This window comes from Pseudopodoces humilis, chromosome 2 (genome assembly GCF_049639895.1).
Source record: "Pseudopodoces humilis isolate 2021_Gansu_Grassland_sample_001 chromosome 2, ASM4963989v1, whole genome shotgun sequence".
NCBI lineage: Eukaryota > Metazoa > Chordata > Aves > Passeriformes > Paridae > Pseudopodoces > Pseudopodoces humilis.
This window is the reverse complement of record NC_142201.1, coordinates 19,278,517-19,298,496: the sequence shown is the minus strand read 5'-3', so window position 1 is coordinate 19,298,496 and position 19,980 is coordinate 19,278,517. Positions and strand designations below refer to the sequence as shown.

Below are 19,980 nucleotides of genomic sequence, written 5' to 3'. Positions count from 1 at the left end.
ATGATGCACACTGCTGTCTAGTGAGCTACTATTGCTAAAATAATGAAGAATATGTTTTCACCTGTATTTGCAGCTTTTCTGCTTTTCACAGTGTACCCAGACCTGAGAGACTTTTATGCTTCCTACCCTTGGGACCATCTGCTCACAGAGAGTCTCTGGAGCAATTGAAAAATGGGATACCCAAAACTGGTAAAAAATAAACTAATGGCAGAAAAAGCAGCAACCTTATTGCTCTCTGAAAGCCAGCAATGGGGAAATACAGTAGACTGGAGACAATCTGCTAAATAATTTATGACATATAGCCCATTTCAGAATGATTTTTTTCTCTATTAGGTGTGCATTAACACTTAAAAGTCAAACACATGGAAAATCTTATCTGGTCTCAGAGAAAACCAGTACCCCACCCTTCCATTTCCTCAAGCTCAACACTACTCTGAGCTGCTACTATCTTCTAAAGAGATTGTGCTGTTGTTTGCTGTAATTCTGCTGAACCCCAAATTGGGTTTTAAGTACACTTTTGAAACAATCGTTATGCCAACACAGGCTTTATCTGCCACTTTCATTGCTTGCATCTCAGAAGATTATTCCTCAAAGATCTGCATTTGTTAAAGACAGTATTATACAATGTTACCTCATTCCTAGTCACAAAAACTTTCAAAAAAAAAGGAAAAATCATCTAAGACCGCATGCTACATTAAAGTACCATCTTTAATTTTTATACAAGGACTAATTCTTACCCCCCGGTTTCAATTCATTACTATGGACCATGCAATATGCCACAGACCACAGAAGCTACATTTTCAAATGGAAATTTTTATTGATTAATCAGGCATTGAATCAAGTATTGTAAAATAAACAGATTTTGTTTGTTAAAAAATGTCCAGAAAGAATACTGTTCATAGCAAACTTGTTTCCTCATTGTCATACAGAATACAAAATTGTCCAAGAAACAAACAAAAAAGGAACACCTGACTAATTGTTGTCACTTTGTATGTGTATATACATATGTGTGTATACACAAATTACAGACTGTATTTGTGCATATGCTGGTGTGTGTATACCCATACATTTATGTACATATATACACAAACACATATGCACAAAGAGTACTGGCTGAGTTAAAAGGGCATTGGAGAAATGTGTCTTAGCTCCAAATGAATTATTCTGTATTAAAATAAAGATGATAGAGCAAGGTCTGTAGATAACAGACTATCCTTTTTCCATTGGCCAAAACCATGATCTGTCTTTAGACTCATGCTCTGGTCTTTACAATGAGAATATGTGAAATCATTTGGGACCTCTCCAAATTCATGGTATTATTTTCATCAGGCTCAATCTCTGCCAACATTGTATAACCAAACACTGAACAGTGTTTTCAGTTTATCCACTACTGAAATCAGCTTCTAGATTTATTATTTCTTGCAAAAGAGAAGATACACAGCCTTGCTACATGTACTTTGGTAATTTACTCTTTCCTTTTAGGCAGAAACTTGGCAATAACTCTAGAATAAAAGTAATTTCTTCATGCATCCTTTCTATCACTGCTTTGCATCTGACATGTTCTGTCAACTCATTTTCAAAGTTTTCATACCATCTCAGCTAGCTCTCAAACATCCCAGGCCAGATCATATGGGCATTATGTACCAACAACACTGTACTCAATTTTAAAATGTAATGCTTGTGGACTGATTTACTTTTTTATTTTGAGGGTATATGTTTCTTGATTATTAATGACACTAGGACAAACACTGAGGTTCACTATATGTACACACCTTGCCTTTTTATGTCCACTTGGGAAAGATCAGTGGCTCCTACCTGTGAACTATGGGATGTTGCCCATAGCTGAAAGCCATGGTATCACCAGTGTACTGCCAGATTTTTCTCCCTTTAATTCAGCAGTTAGCAGAGCATGTAAAGGAAAATCAAAGAAACATAGAAAGGCATCTATTTTCTACTAAAAAACCCCAAACAAACAAATGGGCATGTATGTATTCTCCTCATCTTGTTCCTAAATTTTTTGATATAATCATAAGGCAAACTGTAGTAGAGCTTTGTACCTGGAGAATCAGTATTTAAAAAATCTGAAGCTGAGTTTGGGACAACTTCATTTGGACCCATTACTGAACAAAGTGCATTAAGGCATCTTTTTCAAAAGACACCTAAAGCATGGTTATAAATTACTGAGCAAATCTTTAAAGCTGATATTCATTTTATCTTTTCTCTACACAGGCAGATTTTCACCACTTGCATAGTAACAACAAAACCATCCCTTTAAAGTTGTCATATGCATCAAGCATCTCCCAAAATGATAATTTATACATAAGCATTGCAATAATTACAAAAAAGCTTCTATCTGTATGGGGTAAGAGAAAAAAAAAAGCACCTGATTCAGCTCTGAGATAAAGTACATGCAACCTCTATTGCCTTCACTGAAGCTCTTCTACCAACATGATGAACACAGCATCTCCCTATGCAGATTTCTACTGCTGCTGAGAGCTTACTCTTTCCTTTTCATTCACAAAGTGAACTGTGCTTTCCCAAACAACCTGGGACAATGATAACTATGAGCAAACTCCAGCTGCAGTGTTTCTCCATATAGCACATGTAAAACAGATTTCCTTGCTTTGTTATAGACACTACACAGTGTATGACAATGAAACATTTGTATTTAATTTAAAACCAATGGTAAAGTGGTGCATGTCTCACTTCTGAGCTGTTGGCTGGGCTTGCTGTGTTGAACCTTGTAAAATCAGCAATAAGCATTCACACGTCTACCATCAGAACCATGACATCTTCTATTACAATCAATCCTTAAATGATGCTGTGCTTTATCAAATTAGTCTACAGTCAGACCTTGGATTGGCTGTTCTCCTCCAGTGTTGCTGATTCTCAGAGAAGGTATTGGTCTTCCACATCCTCAGCGATTCTATAATGTTCCCAAAGATGAAAACGAAGCACTGGTAGATGGGAGTATTGCCACCAATAAAATAAATCACCAGATGATTTATCCACTTACATTTCTAGGAGATATTCCACAAGTTTTTTTTATGAACTGAGAGAGCACTGCCCTGTGAACAGAAGTAAATTAAACTTTATTCTTTTGCTGTGTTGGCTCCACTTCCTCACTTGCTTAGTTTTGTTCTTTTGGTCTGCACACTCCCACGTGCAAAGTAGAAATTGGGAGATCTTGCACTTAACAAGGCTGGTAATGAGACCACTAATGTTGGTACAAGTAAAACCTGCAGTATACTGTCTTGTCCACTATGCAGTTTTCATCTTTCCAATTTCCTGCTATTATCCACTGTAAAATAAATTTTTTTTCAAAAGGCTGATGAAACTTTAATTAACAAGACCACCAATGTGCAAAAAAACCCCCCAAAACAGCAAGAAGTCATTTCCCAGGTGTCCATACTAGGCTTTCACTTTTATCTTTTTTTTTTTCTATTTTTATAAATAATTTATAAATCTTCCTGTAAGAGATGAAATACAAAACCAACCAACGAAAACCAACTGAAAAAAAAAAAGTGTTCTAAGATATTATTAAAGCCACTTCTTGTCCTTCAGTACAAAATACACAGGAAGAGATTTTCTCTCCTTGTCAGTTTTGCCCAAACTCGGCAGCATTGTCTGGGATGCCACATGGATTGGCCAGCTCCGGGTAAGCTCCTGGTGGCACGGCCTGGCTGCCCTGGGAAGATGTGTCACCCTACCTTTTGGCTTTTAGCAGTCACGCGAGCTGCTCGGAGGAGTCTAGGTGGTCAGGGATAGGCAAGCCAGTTATAATGGTCAAACATTTATTCCACACCGTGAACGTGGGGCACACTGGTTGGCCAAATGTAATGTCAAAAGTGTAAAGGTGTAGGGAGTTCAAAGCATCATAAAAGGCAAGGGAACCGTTGTCGTAGTCCAGCAAAATCCCGACCCGCCGGAGGTGAGGCGCAGGCTCGATGGGGATTTCTTTGCTGTTGTGCCGCACCACCCACGTGTTATTGCAGCGGCAAAGCACCCAGGAGGCAGAATTCTTTCCAATCCACTCATGTTTCGGTGCTGACTTGTAGGAAATACCAATAGCATACCTGCAAAACAAAAGAGCATCTCAAGGAAACAAATGCTTCCTGCCATTTTGTCTCTGAGTGAAGTCAAGCCCAGAGGACTCGCTGGAATGCACCCGCCTCTTACTACTGTGAGTTAAACTCTAATTAAATTATGTTTCACCACAACATCTGCACAGGCTTAATTAACGGTTTTCCCTTTCTCTCTTTTGGGTCTGAGAGGTCAGGAAAGCTCATGGTACTATTTCTAGTTTGGCAGCTATTGCAGTTTTGTTGAGGGCTTGCCTCTGGTACTGAAAAATAAGATTTCTGAGTACTCAGAAATTCAGAATTTAAATCACTGGACCTCAAATTTTCATTTCCAACAGATGAATACAGAGGAATTCATTGATTTTAAAGTACACTGCTATCCATCAGCTAATCTGATCTCTCCTTGCTCCCTTAATACATGGCCCTGAAGAAGGAATGCAAGGGTAAACATCAAAGGACACATTAAACGTCCCCCCACTGCCTCCCCCCACATTTAGTCTTTTTTAAATATTTTTTGGCAGATGTTGGTGTGGTTTTCAGATTCAAATGAACTTTTTTGAGACTGGGTTTCAGGCCAAGTTAAGCAACTCTAGGTGAAGACATTTGCTCTGCAAACCATAATTTATGGCAAGATGTGCAGGGCAGAAGGATTGTGAAAATGTTGTCATTTAATGGATAGTGAGGAAAAATACCTGATTTATCATATATAACAGAAATGTAACAGTTCCTCACGTTCTAGAGACACTGCAGTATTTGTTGGACTTTCAACCAACAGAGATTAATGTGCCATAAGTTTTTTTCCCCATTCCTTAGCACTGGCACAGACAAACAGCATTTTGCTTCTTTGAGACAGTGGGAAATACCTGAAGACCCTACTGATTTTTTCCACTCCATTAACTTTCATCATGATGTCTTTGAATACCAAAGGATAACATCTCTTCCACTGACTAAAGGCCCTCTGAAATACACCCCTGTATGACACAGAGGATCATTCAGAAGTGAAGGAAAGCAGTCTTCTGTTTCCTGCCCCTTGCTTCATTCCCTGGGGCACAGACCTACAGCTCTGCTGCTTCATGTCCCCTTCCCAAAAGCAAATCTGACCTCTGCCCCTGTTAAACTGGATCATCAAGTTGTCCCAAGTTTTATTTATTTTTTTTCATAGTGAAGGACAGAAAATCTTTTACATTTAGTAAAGATCACATTTACTAAGTTATCTCTGTGTAAACAAGATGAAACTTTTAGACCCCTCAAATTAAAAAAAATCTTAAAATATACTGTATATGGGTTCAAAAAAAAGCAACAACAACCCCAGCTGTAGAGTAAAAGTCCTGTGAGGGCTGCCAGATACGAAGATGCATAATCTGACATTTATTTCTGAAGTCCAAAGGTGCTGGAAATTGGGAAGCTCATCTGACAAACTTTGAAAATAAGTACTTGGCCTGCTCTTATACTGTTCTTGATGTCTGCTACAGTTCTCTATCAGAGAAACTGTGCCAGCACCTGTGTGGTGGGAATTAGTGATTCTTTTCACATATATATATATTTTTCTATACATACCATGTACTCCCACTTATAACCACTTCCCAGTAGTGCCGCCCGCTGTCGATGAACACGTTGCCAGCTACTCCGTAGCTCCCTTGGCTCGTGAATCGCTCTGGTGTGTGACTCTTTTTGGATGATGTTTCATCCCGTTCCACTGTCAAGTTATCATGAGACACTTTCAATTTTCTATGAGCAGATTTGGGGTCCAGTTTAAATGGCTGACCTAGAGATGCAGAGACAAAGATGACAGAAGAATGGTTTGGCTTTGATTTTTAAAAGAAGAGTGGATTAGCCAGCCTCTAAGAAGCCCACAAGATTACATAACCATATTAATTTCCTCCTCTCAAGTGTTCTTGAGATAGACTAACCTATCCTGCTCCCTGCAATAGCTAGTTTCCATTGCACTGTCAGTTTGCTGTCAACTTCATTGTGCACTAACTTCCCCGTGTCGATAATCCCTGAAAAGAGCCCTGCATAATCATCATGTCCATTATCTCTGACCTAGAGGTAACCAGAATACTCTAATTCTTGCATGTAATTGAAACCAATATACATGCTAATAAAGGTCTGAGGGTTGCTTTTTTCACAGCATATTAGATTTAGAATAACTGGTGTTCGATTAATTCTCTAGGGATAAAGCTCCATAATAACATCTTCACCATTCCTACAAAATGTATTATTTCAAATCCCACAAAATGAGTTTGAAAATAAGAAGCACTAGACTTCTCTCTTTGTTCACTGACAGCTTTATTTGTAACAAGCACAGTCAACAATTCAGGATTGCTTTGGAGGGATGCCCATGTGGTGTTGGATACTGTGCATTAAGAGGAAGGAAGTGAACTGTAACTTGGTCCAAATAATATGGTGCAATAACATTAGTCAGGCTATTACTCTTGGCAAGTATCTTCAGCTGTAGCACAAAGTTTGTAGACAATAACAGGAAGCTTTCTGGTAAACCAAACCTTGTAGATATATAAAGCCCACCACAATTCTGACAGGCTTGCTCATTGTGTCAGGAAGCAAAAAGATCATTTACCTCCACCAAGAGACAACTAGAAAAGTGCAACTCCACAATTGGTCCAGCAAAGCACTTTTCTCTCCTTACTGTCTTGGATATCAAGGGGAAAAACATGTAATCAGAAGATTTGATAGTATGCACAGAAAATTTAAATTAGGTATCTCATGAAGCCTGTGTGAGGCACTGGTACATGTACTTATAAATAAGATGTAGACTGTTCAGGGTTATCTACTTTTGCAATGTTCATTTAGCTATGTATTATGACCAGATATAGAATAAACCCATTGGAAAGTATCTGGGGACTCTTTCTTACTGCCTGGCAGCAGTGTCACAACCTCCTGCCTGCCTTTCTGACTGCTTAGTAGCCTTTGTGTGCTGGAGCAGTATCTGAAGGATGTCTCTCTGCACTAAATTGTGTCTGGTCACATCACACAGCTTGACAGCAAACAGGAGGACATCAGAAAGGCGCACGTGCCATTCTCTTCAGACTCCTTCCTGTGCCACTCACTATCGCCCCTCTTCAACCACCGTCCCCTACAATAAGCAGGCTTCAGAAGATGTACAAATCTCAGTGTTTCCTTCCCAGCCCTCAAAGCTGCCCATGATGACTACCTGACTGAGGGATTAGCTGGGACAAGAGGGAAAAACAGCTGAAAGCTAGTCTTAAAATTGCTATTCTACATCTGCTAATAATTTGAGTAACCGCTGTTTTTTTGAAGTGGGATCTCTGACCAGTCTATCACCTTGCTGAACTCCATAAAAAAGGAGAGGATTGAAGCCAAGAAGTTTTCTAATGTCCTAAAAAAGAGATAATTTTTGAGGATAAAATTAGACTAGCAATTATCTTATGAACACTGCACAAAATTAAAATATTTTACAGCAAACATAAGGAAAGTTTTTGCTTTGTAGAGGAAAAAGAATAGAGAGGATATTAAAACAAAACCACAAAAGTGCATTTTCAACCACTTCACATATGACGGCTTCGTTCCTATGTGGTATCTCCAGTGACCAAACTACACATGTGTCTCTCAAAAAAAACCCCAACATATTTTCTGTACTACAGAAGACTCAGGCAGTCTTGAATTACGTTAAATAAGCTGCTCTCATTTTGGAAAGCACTTTAAAAGAGTTGAACTTCTCTGTTCTCTTGTGTCTTCTAAAGATCAGACCTAAAAAGGAAGGCCAGAAAGAAGACTTTGTGCATCCTGATCTGGAAACTCACTGTTTGTCTTGAGCTTGCCAGGCTCGCTGCTGCGGCTGCCAGCCTGATTAATGGCCTTGACAATGAAGATGTACTTCGTGCCACTCTGTAACCCGTGCACCGTGTAGTGGTTTTGTTTGATATTAGGAACAATCATCCAGCTGTCGGCTGAGTTGCATAAACCTGCAATTATGAACAGAGCGCATCAGTCATAACACACGAAACACTTTGTAACAGAGGGACATTTAAAGCATTCCCAGGCACCCAACAACCAATATGAACTTGGCTTCTGTACCTTTTAAAGTGTTGTTACATTTACTGAGCCACTACTTAAAGCCACTAATTCATTTTATCAACCCACAGCCAAGGAACCTTTTAAATTCTTGCTATGTGAAGTGAATCATAAAAAGCGGGCATTTAAGAAATGGCTCAGTGGAGACACTAGCAGTCTGAGATTTTTCATATCCCAGCACAAGGCATTCTTTATTGCTTAAGAACTGGAGGATTATGGAGATCCCATCAATCTACTGTTTGGATTAATGAACTCAGCCTAAACCTCAGAAAATGAACATAAGCAGTAAAGCCAGGAGGGCTGGGAGGCACCTTTGCTGACAGTCCCCAGGTATGCATTCTTCAGAACCTGAAGCAAAGCATGGGAGGCCAAACAGGGTAGAGCATGGGCTTCAGGGAAACCTTTGGCTCTTGCACTTTAGACTTTGCCAGCAAATAAACTAAGCCAGTAAATGTAATGGATGCAACATTTTGATTTATGTCCTCATGCTGAGATGCCAGCTGGGAAAGAGCTGGAAAATTTTCCATTTATAAACCTTTTTTGTTTTATATTTGGTTTACATTTGATGCCTACCACAGAACTATAATACACAGTAAGTAAGTAAAAAAAGGGAGTACGAATATCATAAACAAAACAGGAAAATACCCTATTAAAAGAAACTTCTCAATATACATAAGTTTTTCCTACTGTGATATAAATGCAATGGCAATCAATCACCCATACATACAGTTCTATCACTGTATATTTGGAACAACTCCTAGTCTAATGGATTCCCCAGACTTTTATTGTGGATATTTACATAAAGAAAAAATGCAACATTTATGAAGAGTATATCTATTCACAGCATTTTACATGGTTATACAGCCAGAAATAGATAGATGTAACTGGAAGCGTATGCATGTGTGCACATATATAAGGCTGGAAAACTTAACAGAGAGAGGATTGACTGGATTAGGAGCCTGACAGGCTTCTTGGCCTCTGTCTTTATTGGGCATAGAACACATTACAGAAACTGTCGTTATTTACAGACAGTTTTCAGCTTTTAACTAATGGTCTACCAGCAAACCAGTCATGAAGGCAATCTTTTAGAACTCAGTAGTAATTCAGCTCTGCATATCAGACAATACGAAAACTTAATGTTAAAAAAAAATTTAAAGGCTACTCGTTACAAAACCTGAAAGAAACAGATCTGTGATACAGGTTTGCAGACTCACAGACAATTCATGGCCATACTGCAAGATTCCTTCCTAATGTAATATGTGCTTTTCGTAACACGAGATCATTAGAAACAGAATTTAAATTCCAAATTTCAGTCTAAGTATTATTAAGTTTGTGGTGCAAAATTCCCTTGCATTACAAAGCATTTTAGAGAGGCAGGCAGAACAGAGATTGATCCTGCTGTGCAAAAGGGTAACTGTGGCAGAGTTTCAGGTTTTATTCATACTATCTTGCCACCTAATGAAGAGCTGCAATACCTAACCTATTTTTCTGGACTCTGAGGAAGGGCAGAAACCAGTAAGTAGTTTTTTTTGATTTCACCAGGTGTGAACATCCTACCAACCACACATGCCTCTCTTTTCTAATCCACAGAGTAAGCCTAGATGACCAGCATAGGTGAGATCTCTAATTTCAGCTGTCTAAAATGACATGAGTCACCCATCTTTAGATAATTTGTATTTTTATATATGTACATGATTGTATAGAACAATTTTCTGCCTTTCACATGAAGAAAAAGAGCCACATTTCATACCCTGTGAAAACTTGAACTGGGCCCAGTACTTGTAGTGAACTGCTTAAAGCAACATCCATCCATGTCTTCTCTCACTGAGCCATACACACCAAATTATATTTATTTTTTTAGGCTGTGTGTGAATGGGTTTCTTATGAGGAAGAAAGAAAATAAGGAAGCAACTTCCTGACATAAAATATTTTCCCTGACTGCTCAGAGGAAATCTCATCTTTTCCCAATTTGCCACAGATATTAAACACACACTTCTGTCCCTGAACTACCACAATGATTTGGCATTGAGACCATCCCTTACTGTGCTCATAGGTGCTATTTCAAAATAAATTAAAGTATGTTAAAATAAAATAAAATGAAGCACAGGATTTAAAAGGATTAAATATGATCAAGGAGTCTTTAACTAAGATACCTCTGATGGGATACCAAATAACATATGACAATAAGTGGGATGGATACAGACAGTGCTCCTAGAAATGTCTTCTCCAACCACAACCACACTTGGAAAGCAAAGTCCTGTGGTATGTGTGTGCCATGTATAAAGTGACCATTATGCAGACACAGAAATGCCCAATTTTTCTAACTCATCTAGAAACTAGTTTTGTATTATTCACTACAACTATCTAATGGGCACATTTTTAAGACTTGCATTACAGTTTTTATAATACCCTCCAGAGACTGATTGCTCCTTAACAAAATATTGAACTTTGATCCAAATAAGTATTTAAAGGACAGTAAAGGTACTGTTGCATTGCTATGAGTCTCCTGTGGAGTTCTTCCCCTTCTCCTGGGTATGTGGATTTATACATACCCAATAATCACTAAAGGCCTTACCTACCCTAAACTCTCTGCACAGTCAATAGAGAGAGTCAGAAACATCATGTTTGACCTGACTCATGTTCGAGAGGAAAGCTCTATCCTTTGATCACATCTTAGGTTTCTTTGTCCTTTCACTCTTAGGCATCCCAGACTAGTGAAGTGCAATAAATGTTGGATATGCAGTGACTGACTTGGTTACTTTGCTCGACAAACCTTGTTGTCTTAACAAGCTCAGCTCTTGCCTATGCACCAATGGGCTCAATGATATGTTCTTGTGCTTCCTGACTGCAAGCTCTTTGATAACAGGCTTTAAACTATACTTTGATTCAAAAATCCTGGGAATGAAGTATCGATGATGCCAAACTACAAGTCCAAACTCCTTCAAAAGGGAGAATAGTTATTAGTGGCAGCCAAGTTAAGCTTTTATGTATAAAAGAATAATTTGTCACTGCATCAAAGGAATTTATCTCCAGTTATGCCCTGTCAGGACAGCCTTTCTTCTCTGAATACAAAAGAATATGATTAAGGAAGTTCAGGGAAATGAACAAGCAGCCTGATCACACTGGCATCCAGGGGAAGTGTTTGCCCTCTCAGTTCCCTGCCGGTGGCAGCAGGTGAAGTGGAAAAGCACACATCCCCTCACTGGTGCAACAGCAGGAGCCAAGGGTCTCCTATTGTACCCGCTCCTAATCCAGGCTACATTCAGGTTTCTTGTTCCAAAATCCCAGGGCTTTTCACAGGGTTATGCAGATGGTAAAACAATGTATTTTAAAACTGTAGCCTACAAAAATGAAGAGAATTTAAATTACATCCTGGAATGGTGCAGTGAGCACAGTGATGTCCGTACAGGATGTTTTCAAAACAAGTTTCTCAGAGTCTGGAGGTAATAATTTGTAAAGCTATTTCCCTGGTGATGGCTGTTGATGCACTTTAAAAACAGATGGGGAAAATCCCAAGGTGTAAATCCTCCTAAAATTTACACTGATAGATTTTAATAAAATATATTTTCTTGAAAACTGGAAAAGGAGCACAAAAGTCATGGGAAAGTTATTTAATTTCTTGAGTATTTTAATTATTGTAAAATGTTTTATTTAAATAAATTATTACCAATTCAAATTGGTAAAGCAAATAAGGTAGGTGAAAGTAACAGATAGCTCTCCACCTGCACTCTTCATTCCCATCTGAAAAAAAACAATATATGTAGGATTTCTGCAGAACACGTTGAATTTTTTTTAAGAAATACACTATTTTTACACTTTAAAAGATGCAGAAGTTTTCCTGGTTTTATCCCAAATTTGCTTTTGTGCCATTAAAAATTCACACTAAAATCTCTAGTAGAAATCTGAAGACTGTTTTTATTAAAATAAAACCTCCAGAAAGAGGCAAAGTCAAATTTATGACTCATAAAAAAATTATTTGGTGAGTCATAAATTCACTGTTTTTCATGGAAGCTTGGGCTTCTAATTGTCTTAGGTACCTCCAAAAACTTTTATCCTCTCTCAAAGGTAACAGTAAAAAACAGTGAAAGGGTTCTGACAGTAGTACACTGTACCCTTTACAGAGTGATTTTTTAGAAATTAGACTGTATAACTAATTAACTCTGATTTCTTTTACCACGTTAAGAGAGAATGATTTACTGCTTTTTGTCAAGAAGGGAGAGATGTACTTTTCCTGAAGGATCTTGTATCAGAGCTAGAGAAACATTTGAACCATCCTGAAACACACTATAACAAATCCATGATGTTAAAAAAGGGCATACTCAATGAATACTTGAAAATCTATTGAAATAGGATAATGAAATTATAATGAATGTTAGTTAGCTAGTGACAAAGTAATTTTAAAAGCTTTTACCATATTCAGATTGCAGGTGATTAGCTGCCTCTCAGAAATGCAAATGTACAAATGGTATAACTTTGAGAATAACTGATTTAGTAAAAGCCTACTTAATCTAAAGCTCTGTATTGCTCTTATGCAGAGCAGGTCTGCCAAGCATTTAATATCCAAGAAGTTTGGCCACATTTGGAAATAATCTTTCCTGTATGAAATAAGATTCAAATTAAATACTCTATTTGGACCTTGGCCATCAAATGTTAACTTTCCAATTTTTCAGTTAATAAAAAAGAATATAGTTGATTATGTTGGATAGAAAATATACTAAAAAAACATAGTATTGCTTGTTTTTGTTACTGAATTCTTAGCAATCTCTGGGTGATATATGCCTCTGGCAGGGGAAATGTACTGTGAGTGGAAAGTGCAGTCAGGCTGGATATGTGGTTTAAGAAACAGATTCCAAAATAACAGCCTCCATTAGCACGGTAGGTGGGTATGTATGCAAAGTGATTCCTATTGTCTCGAGGGAAAGAGCTTGTTGGTTTAATGCAGTACTCCAGCTACTCCCTGGTGGCAATTCATAGCTAAAAGACACAGAACTGAAGTCAATCTATGAGCCTGTTTACATTATCTGCTACATGCAACACACAATACCAATGGAAATTTTTGGGATGTGACAGAGAAATAAAAATATGGTTATGTGCAACAGCATGCATATGCCATAAATAGGAAGAAATTTTTTGCTAACCCAGAGTCTAAAACAGGATTTAAAAAAAACCAAAGCACAAACCTATCTTCAATTCATCAAAACATGAAGGCTGCAGTGCAGCACCTGCTAATGCCAGTTTCAGTGAGAGTAACTCTCTGTGTTCATCAGCACTACCAAGGTACACTGTGATATTCTAAGAACAGCCTTGGAAAGCCATTTGTAACAGGTGTGATGTTAAATCCTTCTGCAAGATCAAGAATATAATGTAACAAAGTGAATAAACATCCAAGCAGTGTTCTGAGTAAAATGAGGATGGGATTGGCAGGGCAAGAAGAAATGGTCTCAAGTTGTACCAGGGGAGGTTTTGATTGGGTATTAGGAAAAATTTCTTCATGGAAAGGTTGGTCAAGCATTGGAACAGACCATCCAGGGAAGTGGTGGTGCAATCATTCCTGAAGGCATTCAAAAGCCCTGTGGATATGACATTTAGGACCATGTTTTAGTGGCGGACTTGGAAGTGTTAAATTAATAGATAGACTCAATCATCTTAGAGGACTTTTCCAATCTATGATTCCATGATGTTAGTGGGAAAATCTCCAATACCAGTATAATTTGGAATTACCTGGGAGAGTCTCACATTTTAGAAACCCAGGCAGATTTGTAGCATGTTGGCAGGAAGATCACCATTGGAGGTGTTCAAGTCTATATTAAATAATGAGATTTTAAAAAAAAGCTTTACAATATTTAGGAAGGCCTTTCACATATACTTATACATGCATGTATTTAATTTGGGTTAATATTACAGCTTTCAATTAAACTAGGATATTTGCATAGGAACTAGCTCTGTTAAAAAAAAACCAAAACAACCCAAAACCAAAAACTCAAACAAAATGAAAACAAAAAACCCCACAAAAGAGCCATTCTTTCATTTTTTTCTACTTTCATTTAAGGTCTTCAGAGCATTTTGTAAACAAAGTTTCTTACAGCATTGATTTGTTTTCTCTTCAAAGTTTTAATTACTTATTTTTGCAAAGTGATAATATGAAAGTTCAGACTGCATACTGAGCACTTCATGCTATGCTTGAAAATTATAATGCATCCCTGAAAGCAGACTTATTGATACATGTTTTGCAGATCAAAGCTTTTACCTCCACGTGGGAAATCTACAGTACAGCCTAAAATAGAAATACCTTGTTATTTATTCACTAGTAAGCAAGGAGTAAAATCCCACATCCCAAGACTGTGGAAATGGCACACCTTTTGCTGCTGCCTGTTCATACATAACGACAATAACTGACTTGTACAGCATAAAGCCATGGATGAAAATGGACTAGAAAACAAGCAAAAAACTGGCTCATCATTAAATCCTCTCTGCTTGGTAGTGATTAATCAGGGAGGGTTTTCCTTCTTTATCTACCTTGCTTCAATTTTTGCAAAATTACTATTATACTTTTTTATTATCCAGCTTGCTTAGATGTAGAAGCATGTGTCGAATTTATTTGGTCTTTCCAACAGCCTTAAATTTTGCAGTGTGTTCTTCAAAATCAGACTCTTATGGGAAATGCTAAATGGAGGTTTTGACAAAACGTGCATCAAATTTTCAATAATCTGTCTCCTCTTTTCAGTCAGTCCTGAATATTATAATACATTCACAGTATGCTACTTAAAAAAGGTATGAAGATGCCAGCACAAATATCCTCAGATGTCCTTTCAGATGGCTTGGAAAATAAACTCCAGCTCAGTGATGGAGAAGATGAGGTGCACACAGTAACAGAGTCAGTGGGAGAGTTTGGCTCAGTACTCAAACTTGGCATAGACCATACCATTTTTCCACTGACACAAAGCTTGTAAACATGCCCACAGCTCTGACTTTCATCAAAGTATCTCAACAAATTTTCTTCTTACAAAAAATTTTTGCAAGAAGAAAAACCTTTCTGCCCTGTGTCACAACTAAGCCTCTCTAGCTCAGTGTGTGGCCAGGGTGTTTGATGGTGGGCAAAGACGAGGTGTAGGAAGGTTTCAAGGAACAGGGAAAGCACACACTGATCATTTCTCACCTTGCCCTCCCAGGCATCAACAGCTTACAGCTCTGGGATTTCCAGAGCCACTGCATTGCACTTCATTGCTCTCAGTGTATTTTTCTTGTATGATCTGTCCAGGCATCTCCTGAACTCAGAAACACACCATCCCTCTGTGGCGATGAGTTCCCTATCTAAATATGTGCTGACTTGAACAAACTCCACATTTTGATTGATTTGGCTCATTTCAGAATCCTTGCTTAATAAAACAAGTATGTGCCACCTAGTGGTATTGCCATTAAATATACAGGGAACAGGAAGAAGTTGAATGACATCTCCAAATTCATGGTCAATGACCCCAGTGATTGCAGAATACTGAATCCAGGAATGTTAACTTCCTGACCAAAGATTAGACAATATATATATATTTTTTTTTTACTGTGAGGAGTAGTTATTTAACAATAAAACAATTCAAAATTTAATTAAGTAAATTCAGTCATTAAAGAAAGTCACAGATTCAAAACATAGAGTGTACTCATAAAAAATGTGCTATAATACAAAATCTACACTGTTTGTTAATCTCATTTTAAGTAAAAACAAATTACCATATAAATTCTTGTTCCACTGATGTTTCCTAACTTAGCCTGTAGTTCACTGAGACCTATGATTTGTAACCTTGAAGACAATAAAAATCAGAGGGAAGGACTGAATCTGTATTTCAGACAACGGTCCAGATGTCAAGTTTGTATAAATGACAAAGGGGCTTCAGTTCTAACTAATGACCTGCTCAACACAGGCTCCCATGTACACAGTGCCTGACTAGTGCAGAGAATGGAACTGAAGTCTTTGAACTTGCTACCTCTGCAAAAAGGGACTTGGAACACAAGAGATAAGTCTTGTTAATATAGACAATACTTGTGATGGTTTTAGTCTTTGAAAGATCCCAATACATGGAACCCACAGAAAAGACACCAGAAATTCTAACGGAAGTAATTTTGAATTTCAAACCCTTTTAAAAACATTATTGCTTTGGATTGAAAATTTTTGCTTTCAATCTTTCTAGAAAATAATTTTTCCTTTTGTTCTTGATCTAGGAGTATATTTGTCTTTAAAGACATTTGCTTTACATAGAAACCATAAGGGCACAACAAGAAAAGAAAAGGTTTATACTCACTAACAACATTGGCTTGTCCAGTGAAGATTGTGTACTGCAGCTCATAAGAGACCACACTGAACTCATCATCTGATGTCCAGTGCACAGTGATGGTATCATAAGAGGCTGTACAGAGCTCTTCTCGAATGGTGGGTGGGTTGGGAGCTGTGAGATACAACACAGGAGGCACAATCAGTGAAGCATTTCCCCTCTCCCCTGGGATGAGGGGATGTAGTTGTTGTACGAGATTGTAGAGACATCATCCAACAGACTTCTCAACAACGTCTTGCTAATTTCAGTACTAACTTTGATTATCAACTAATTGTTAGGAAGGAATTCTTAAAAATGACATAACCACCTAGGAACTCCAGATTTTGAAAATATTTTGCATTGAAGTAGCTTTAGTTTCAGATGCCATCGACCAAGTGATATACTGGTGGTCACATTATATGGACACTATGACAAGTTACTTTTTCTAAGATTGTTCTGAACCTTTCATGAAACTTATCAAAATTTCACTGATGCATATCAAGAGAGAGGGACAACACTCTCCACTGTTGACTTGAAATCAGTGTTTGCCCAGCCTGTCTTACCAGAGATTGCCATAAGTGGTATTGCAGTGGTGCATCCTTCCTGGCCCTGCTCTAGGCTGCACTATGATCTGTCATTCATTAGCAACAGGTATTTAAAAAATATCATTTAGAGGAAGCTCCCAACACTTACACTGTTATGCTCAATTTTTTCCTCTCTCCATTTTTCTTGAGCTCCTAGCTATCCTTTCTAATATAGGTATAATTTCTGCTGGTTATAAAATTCACATTTTTCAACATTAAAAAAGAGCTATTATGATAACATAATGACTGCATGAATATTACAGGCAAATAGTCACCCAGGAGCTCTCGTCTCTCCTTTTTTTTCCTAATCAACAGGCAAGATCTTTGTGTAGTAAGATATACAATATTTTCCTCTATTAACACATGAGTTTGTTTTAAAGACCTATTTAAAGAAGTGAAAATTGAAGTAAATTACTGAGGTCTAAATTTTCTTGTTTGCAATCTTTAAAAAGCCAAGCACTTAAATAACAAAGAAATGAGTGTCTCTTTGAAAGACTGAGGGATCCTCCTGCATGCTTGTCTCAGTGGGAGCTTCATTCCAAATCATCTTCCCTACAAGCCATATCATGAAAAGAAAATTACAAATTATTGTGCTTTAATAGTGTTTCTCCCAGCTGTCACAGAGTGAAGAAGGTGTGCACTCAAGCTGAAACATCCAAACTATGTCTGTATTAGAGGAAAAGGAAGGCAACTATGAATGTTTGTGGTTTCGCTTAGTTTTTTTTTTCTGTCAGCTCTTTAACCTCTGATAGCCACAAATAATAGGCTCAAAAAAAGTCCCTCTGAAGGAATTCCACCTTTACTTTTGCAAGATCTTATTTTTATGAAACATCTATTTTATTTCCATCAAGAATTTTCATAGATCATGTCTCTGGCTTGCTGATGTATGTTCCCAAGGATTAAAGTGCAGATAGGTCCCCAGGCAACCTCTTCTAACCAAGGGGAATAACGAAAAGTTCAAATGTGTTTCATGATACAACCATGATTTGTGATGCTTTAAATTCTATTGAATCACAGAGGCCTACCAATGCTTCTTTTTTAACTTGTCAGAGAAACCCTTGGGAAAGAAGGGTATTAATGAAAGGAAATACAAATAAACTCAAGTAAGGACAGCTATCTGTGAGAAGAATATAATCAAAATGTGGGGGAAAAAAAGGCCCACAGTTTTCTGAAAAGATTGATAGTAATATCAGCTATGTTTCAAAAATGTATCTCATAGAACAATCACTGGAGGTTTTAATTTTTTTTTTATTCCTAGTTGGGGCTTCATTTCAATATTTTGCCTGTCCTTCAAAGGCTAAACAAAAATTGGAACAAGTGTTAATAACAAATATACAAGTAGATCTATTTTTATTTGTCCAATGGTGCTCAACTTAAGTTTTCTTCTGTCATCTCCTGCACCTAACAGCAAAATATTTTACTTGAGAATGTATTTTACTTATTATTATTTCAGCACAGAAAATAAATATTAATTTATGAAAAGCATAAAATACGGAAGGTTTAATTAACTGTAAACTGCATTTAAATAACACCTAAGCATCTTCAACTTCTTTGAAAACAGCATCCTAAGTTTGCTCCTTGTTTGCACATTTGGCTTTATGGCTGGAAATCTACAGACTTTCATGTAATGAAAATGTCTGAAAGAGATTTGACCTAAGAAAGACATTTTCCCTGGCTCTTGTGATTAACTCAAACTCCCCTGAGGCTATACTGCATGAATTCAGCTCTTTGGCAACATTCATTTCATAAACCACTCAGAATAAAACAAATACACCTGTTTCTCCTACAGAAAGGCAGGAAAGTCTACATTCAGATGCTTTGTTATGACAAAATAACGTAACAGTCCAACCGCCAAATTCTTCATTCCACGGCACATGCTCCTTTAGAGAGTGTAAATTTGCAATGCAATTAAAGAGATTGACCTCAACCAGTTAGCTTCAGTATTGCATTTGGTAGTGTGACTTGGTTATTGAATTCAACAGCACTGTTGCAGAGCTCTGTGCCACATGGAAACCTCCTCAAAGACTCCAGTGATCTCAAGGCTGTACCAGCAACCTCGCCTTCCTGACTCGGGTGTGCTTCTCCACTGCTCCAGAGGGGAAGCCCAGCATGCTTCCAGCACAGCAGTGGAAGACATAATGCACTTCTCCACAGAGGATCAGAGCCAGTATCTGGGAGTGGTAACTTCTGCAGACACTCAGACTTTCATTCACCAGCTTTTGTGAATCAACACTCTCTCGTAACACAGAAAAAAAGCTGCTGAAGGCTGTTTTATTTCATTTTAACTCAAAACTGAGTAAACACACTTAAAAAGTCATCAGCCACACCTAGAATGCCCGAAAGGCACTAATATTAGAAATGCAGTTTCTTAAATTTGCTCTCAGGAGTAACTGATCTCACAAGCATAACTACTCCCTTTCAACCCATTTAGTTTAACACACCTTCCTTTCGGTGTCATCAGTGCATGGCTTTTGCTCTGAAGCAGAACATATGGCTCACAAGGTCTACACACGAGGGATACTGCCACCTCTCCCTGGTGAATTCCAGCATTAATGCAGTGCCTCCTGGGTGCCTATTGAGATTCTATCTAAATCCTCTCAGCACAAGGTCACAGAGATTGACTGAATCCACCTCAAATTCATTTTGTTTGCTCGCTTTCTCTCTCCCTGCTGTCATGCAGTGATTGACTTTGTAAAGATTCCTTATAGATTTTGACACTGAGTATCAAGACCTAAAAGAAGACCTAAGTAATCTGCTTGAATTAATGGTGCCAGGAATATCCATATTGCTGGTATGACCATGAGGGGGTTGCAGAAGCTGATCTGAATCTCCCTTTTAGGTATTCATTACTGATTCCATCTTGCATCATGACACTGGGCTGAATCAACACAGAGGAACTTGAAAGGTACAGTTACATCAGATGTGGATACAAATTTTATGTATTATTAACTTGTTATGTGT

The 19,980-nt window shown here is 37.8% G+C and overlaps 1 protein-coding gene across 7 annotated transcripts in view; it reads right to left on the bottom strand.

Annotated features, from left to right (window-relative positions):
* Positions 1–844: 844 nt before the first annotated feature.
* The window catches only part of MID1 (midline 1), a 238,100-nt gene continuing 218,964 nt past the window's right edge, over positions 845–19,980 (bottom strand). For 6 of the 7 annotated variants that reach the window (XM_088051778.1, XM_088051779.1, XM_088051775.1 and 3 more), the window contains 4 exons: positions 16,427–16,570; positions 7,865–8,026; positions 5,640–5,847; positions 845–4,076 (listed from right to left, as the gene is read on the bottom strand). In XM_088051778.1, the coding sequence (XP_087907904.1) occupies positions 3,728–4,076; positions 5,640–5,847; positions 7,865–8,026; positions 16,427–16,570 (863 nt within the window). In that variant the 3' untranslated portion in view covers positions 845–3,727. The remainder of the gene's footprint in view (positions 4,077–5,639; positions 5,848–7,864; positions 8,027–16,426; positions 16,571–19,980) is intronic. The other variant, XM_088051774.1, reaches the window with a different exon arrangement.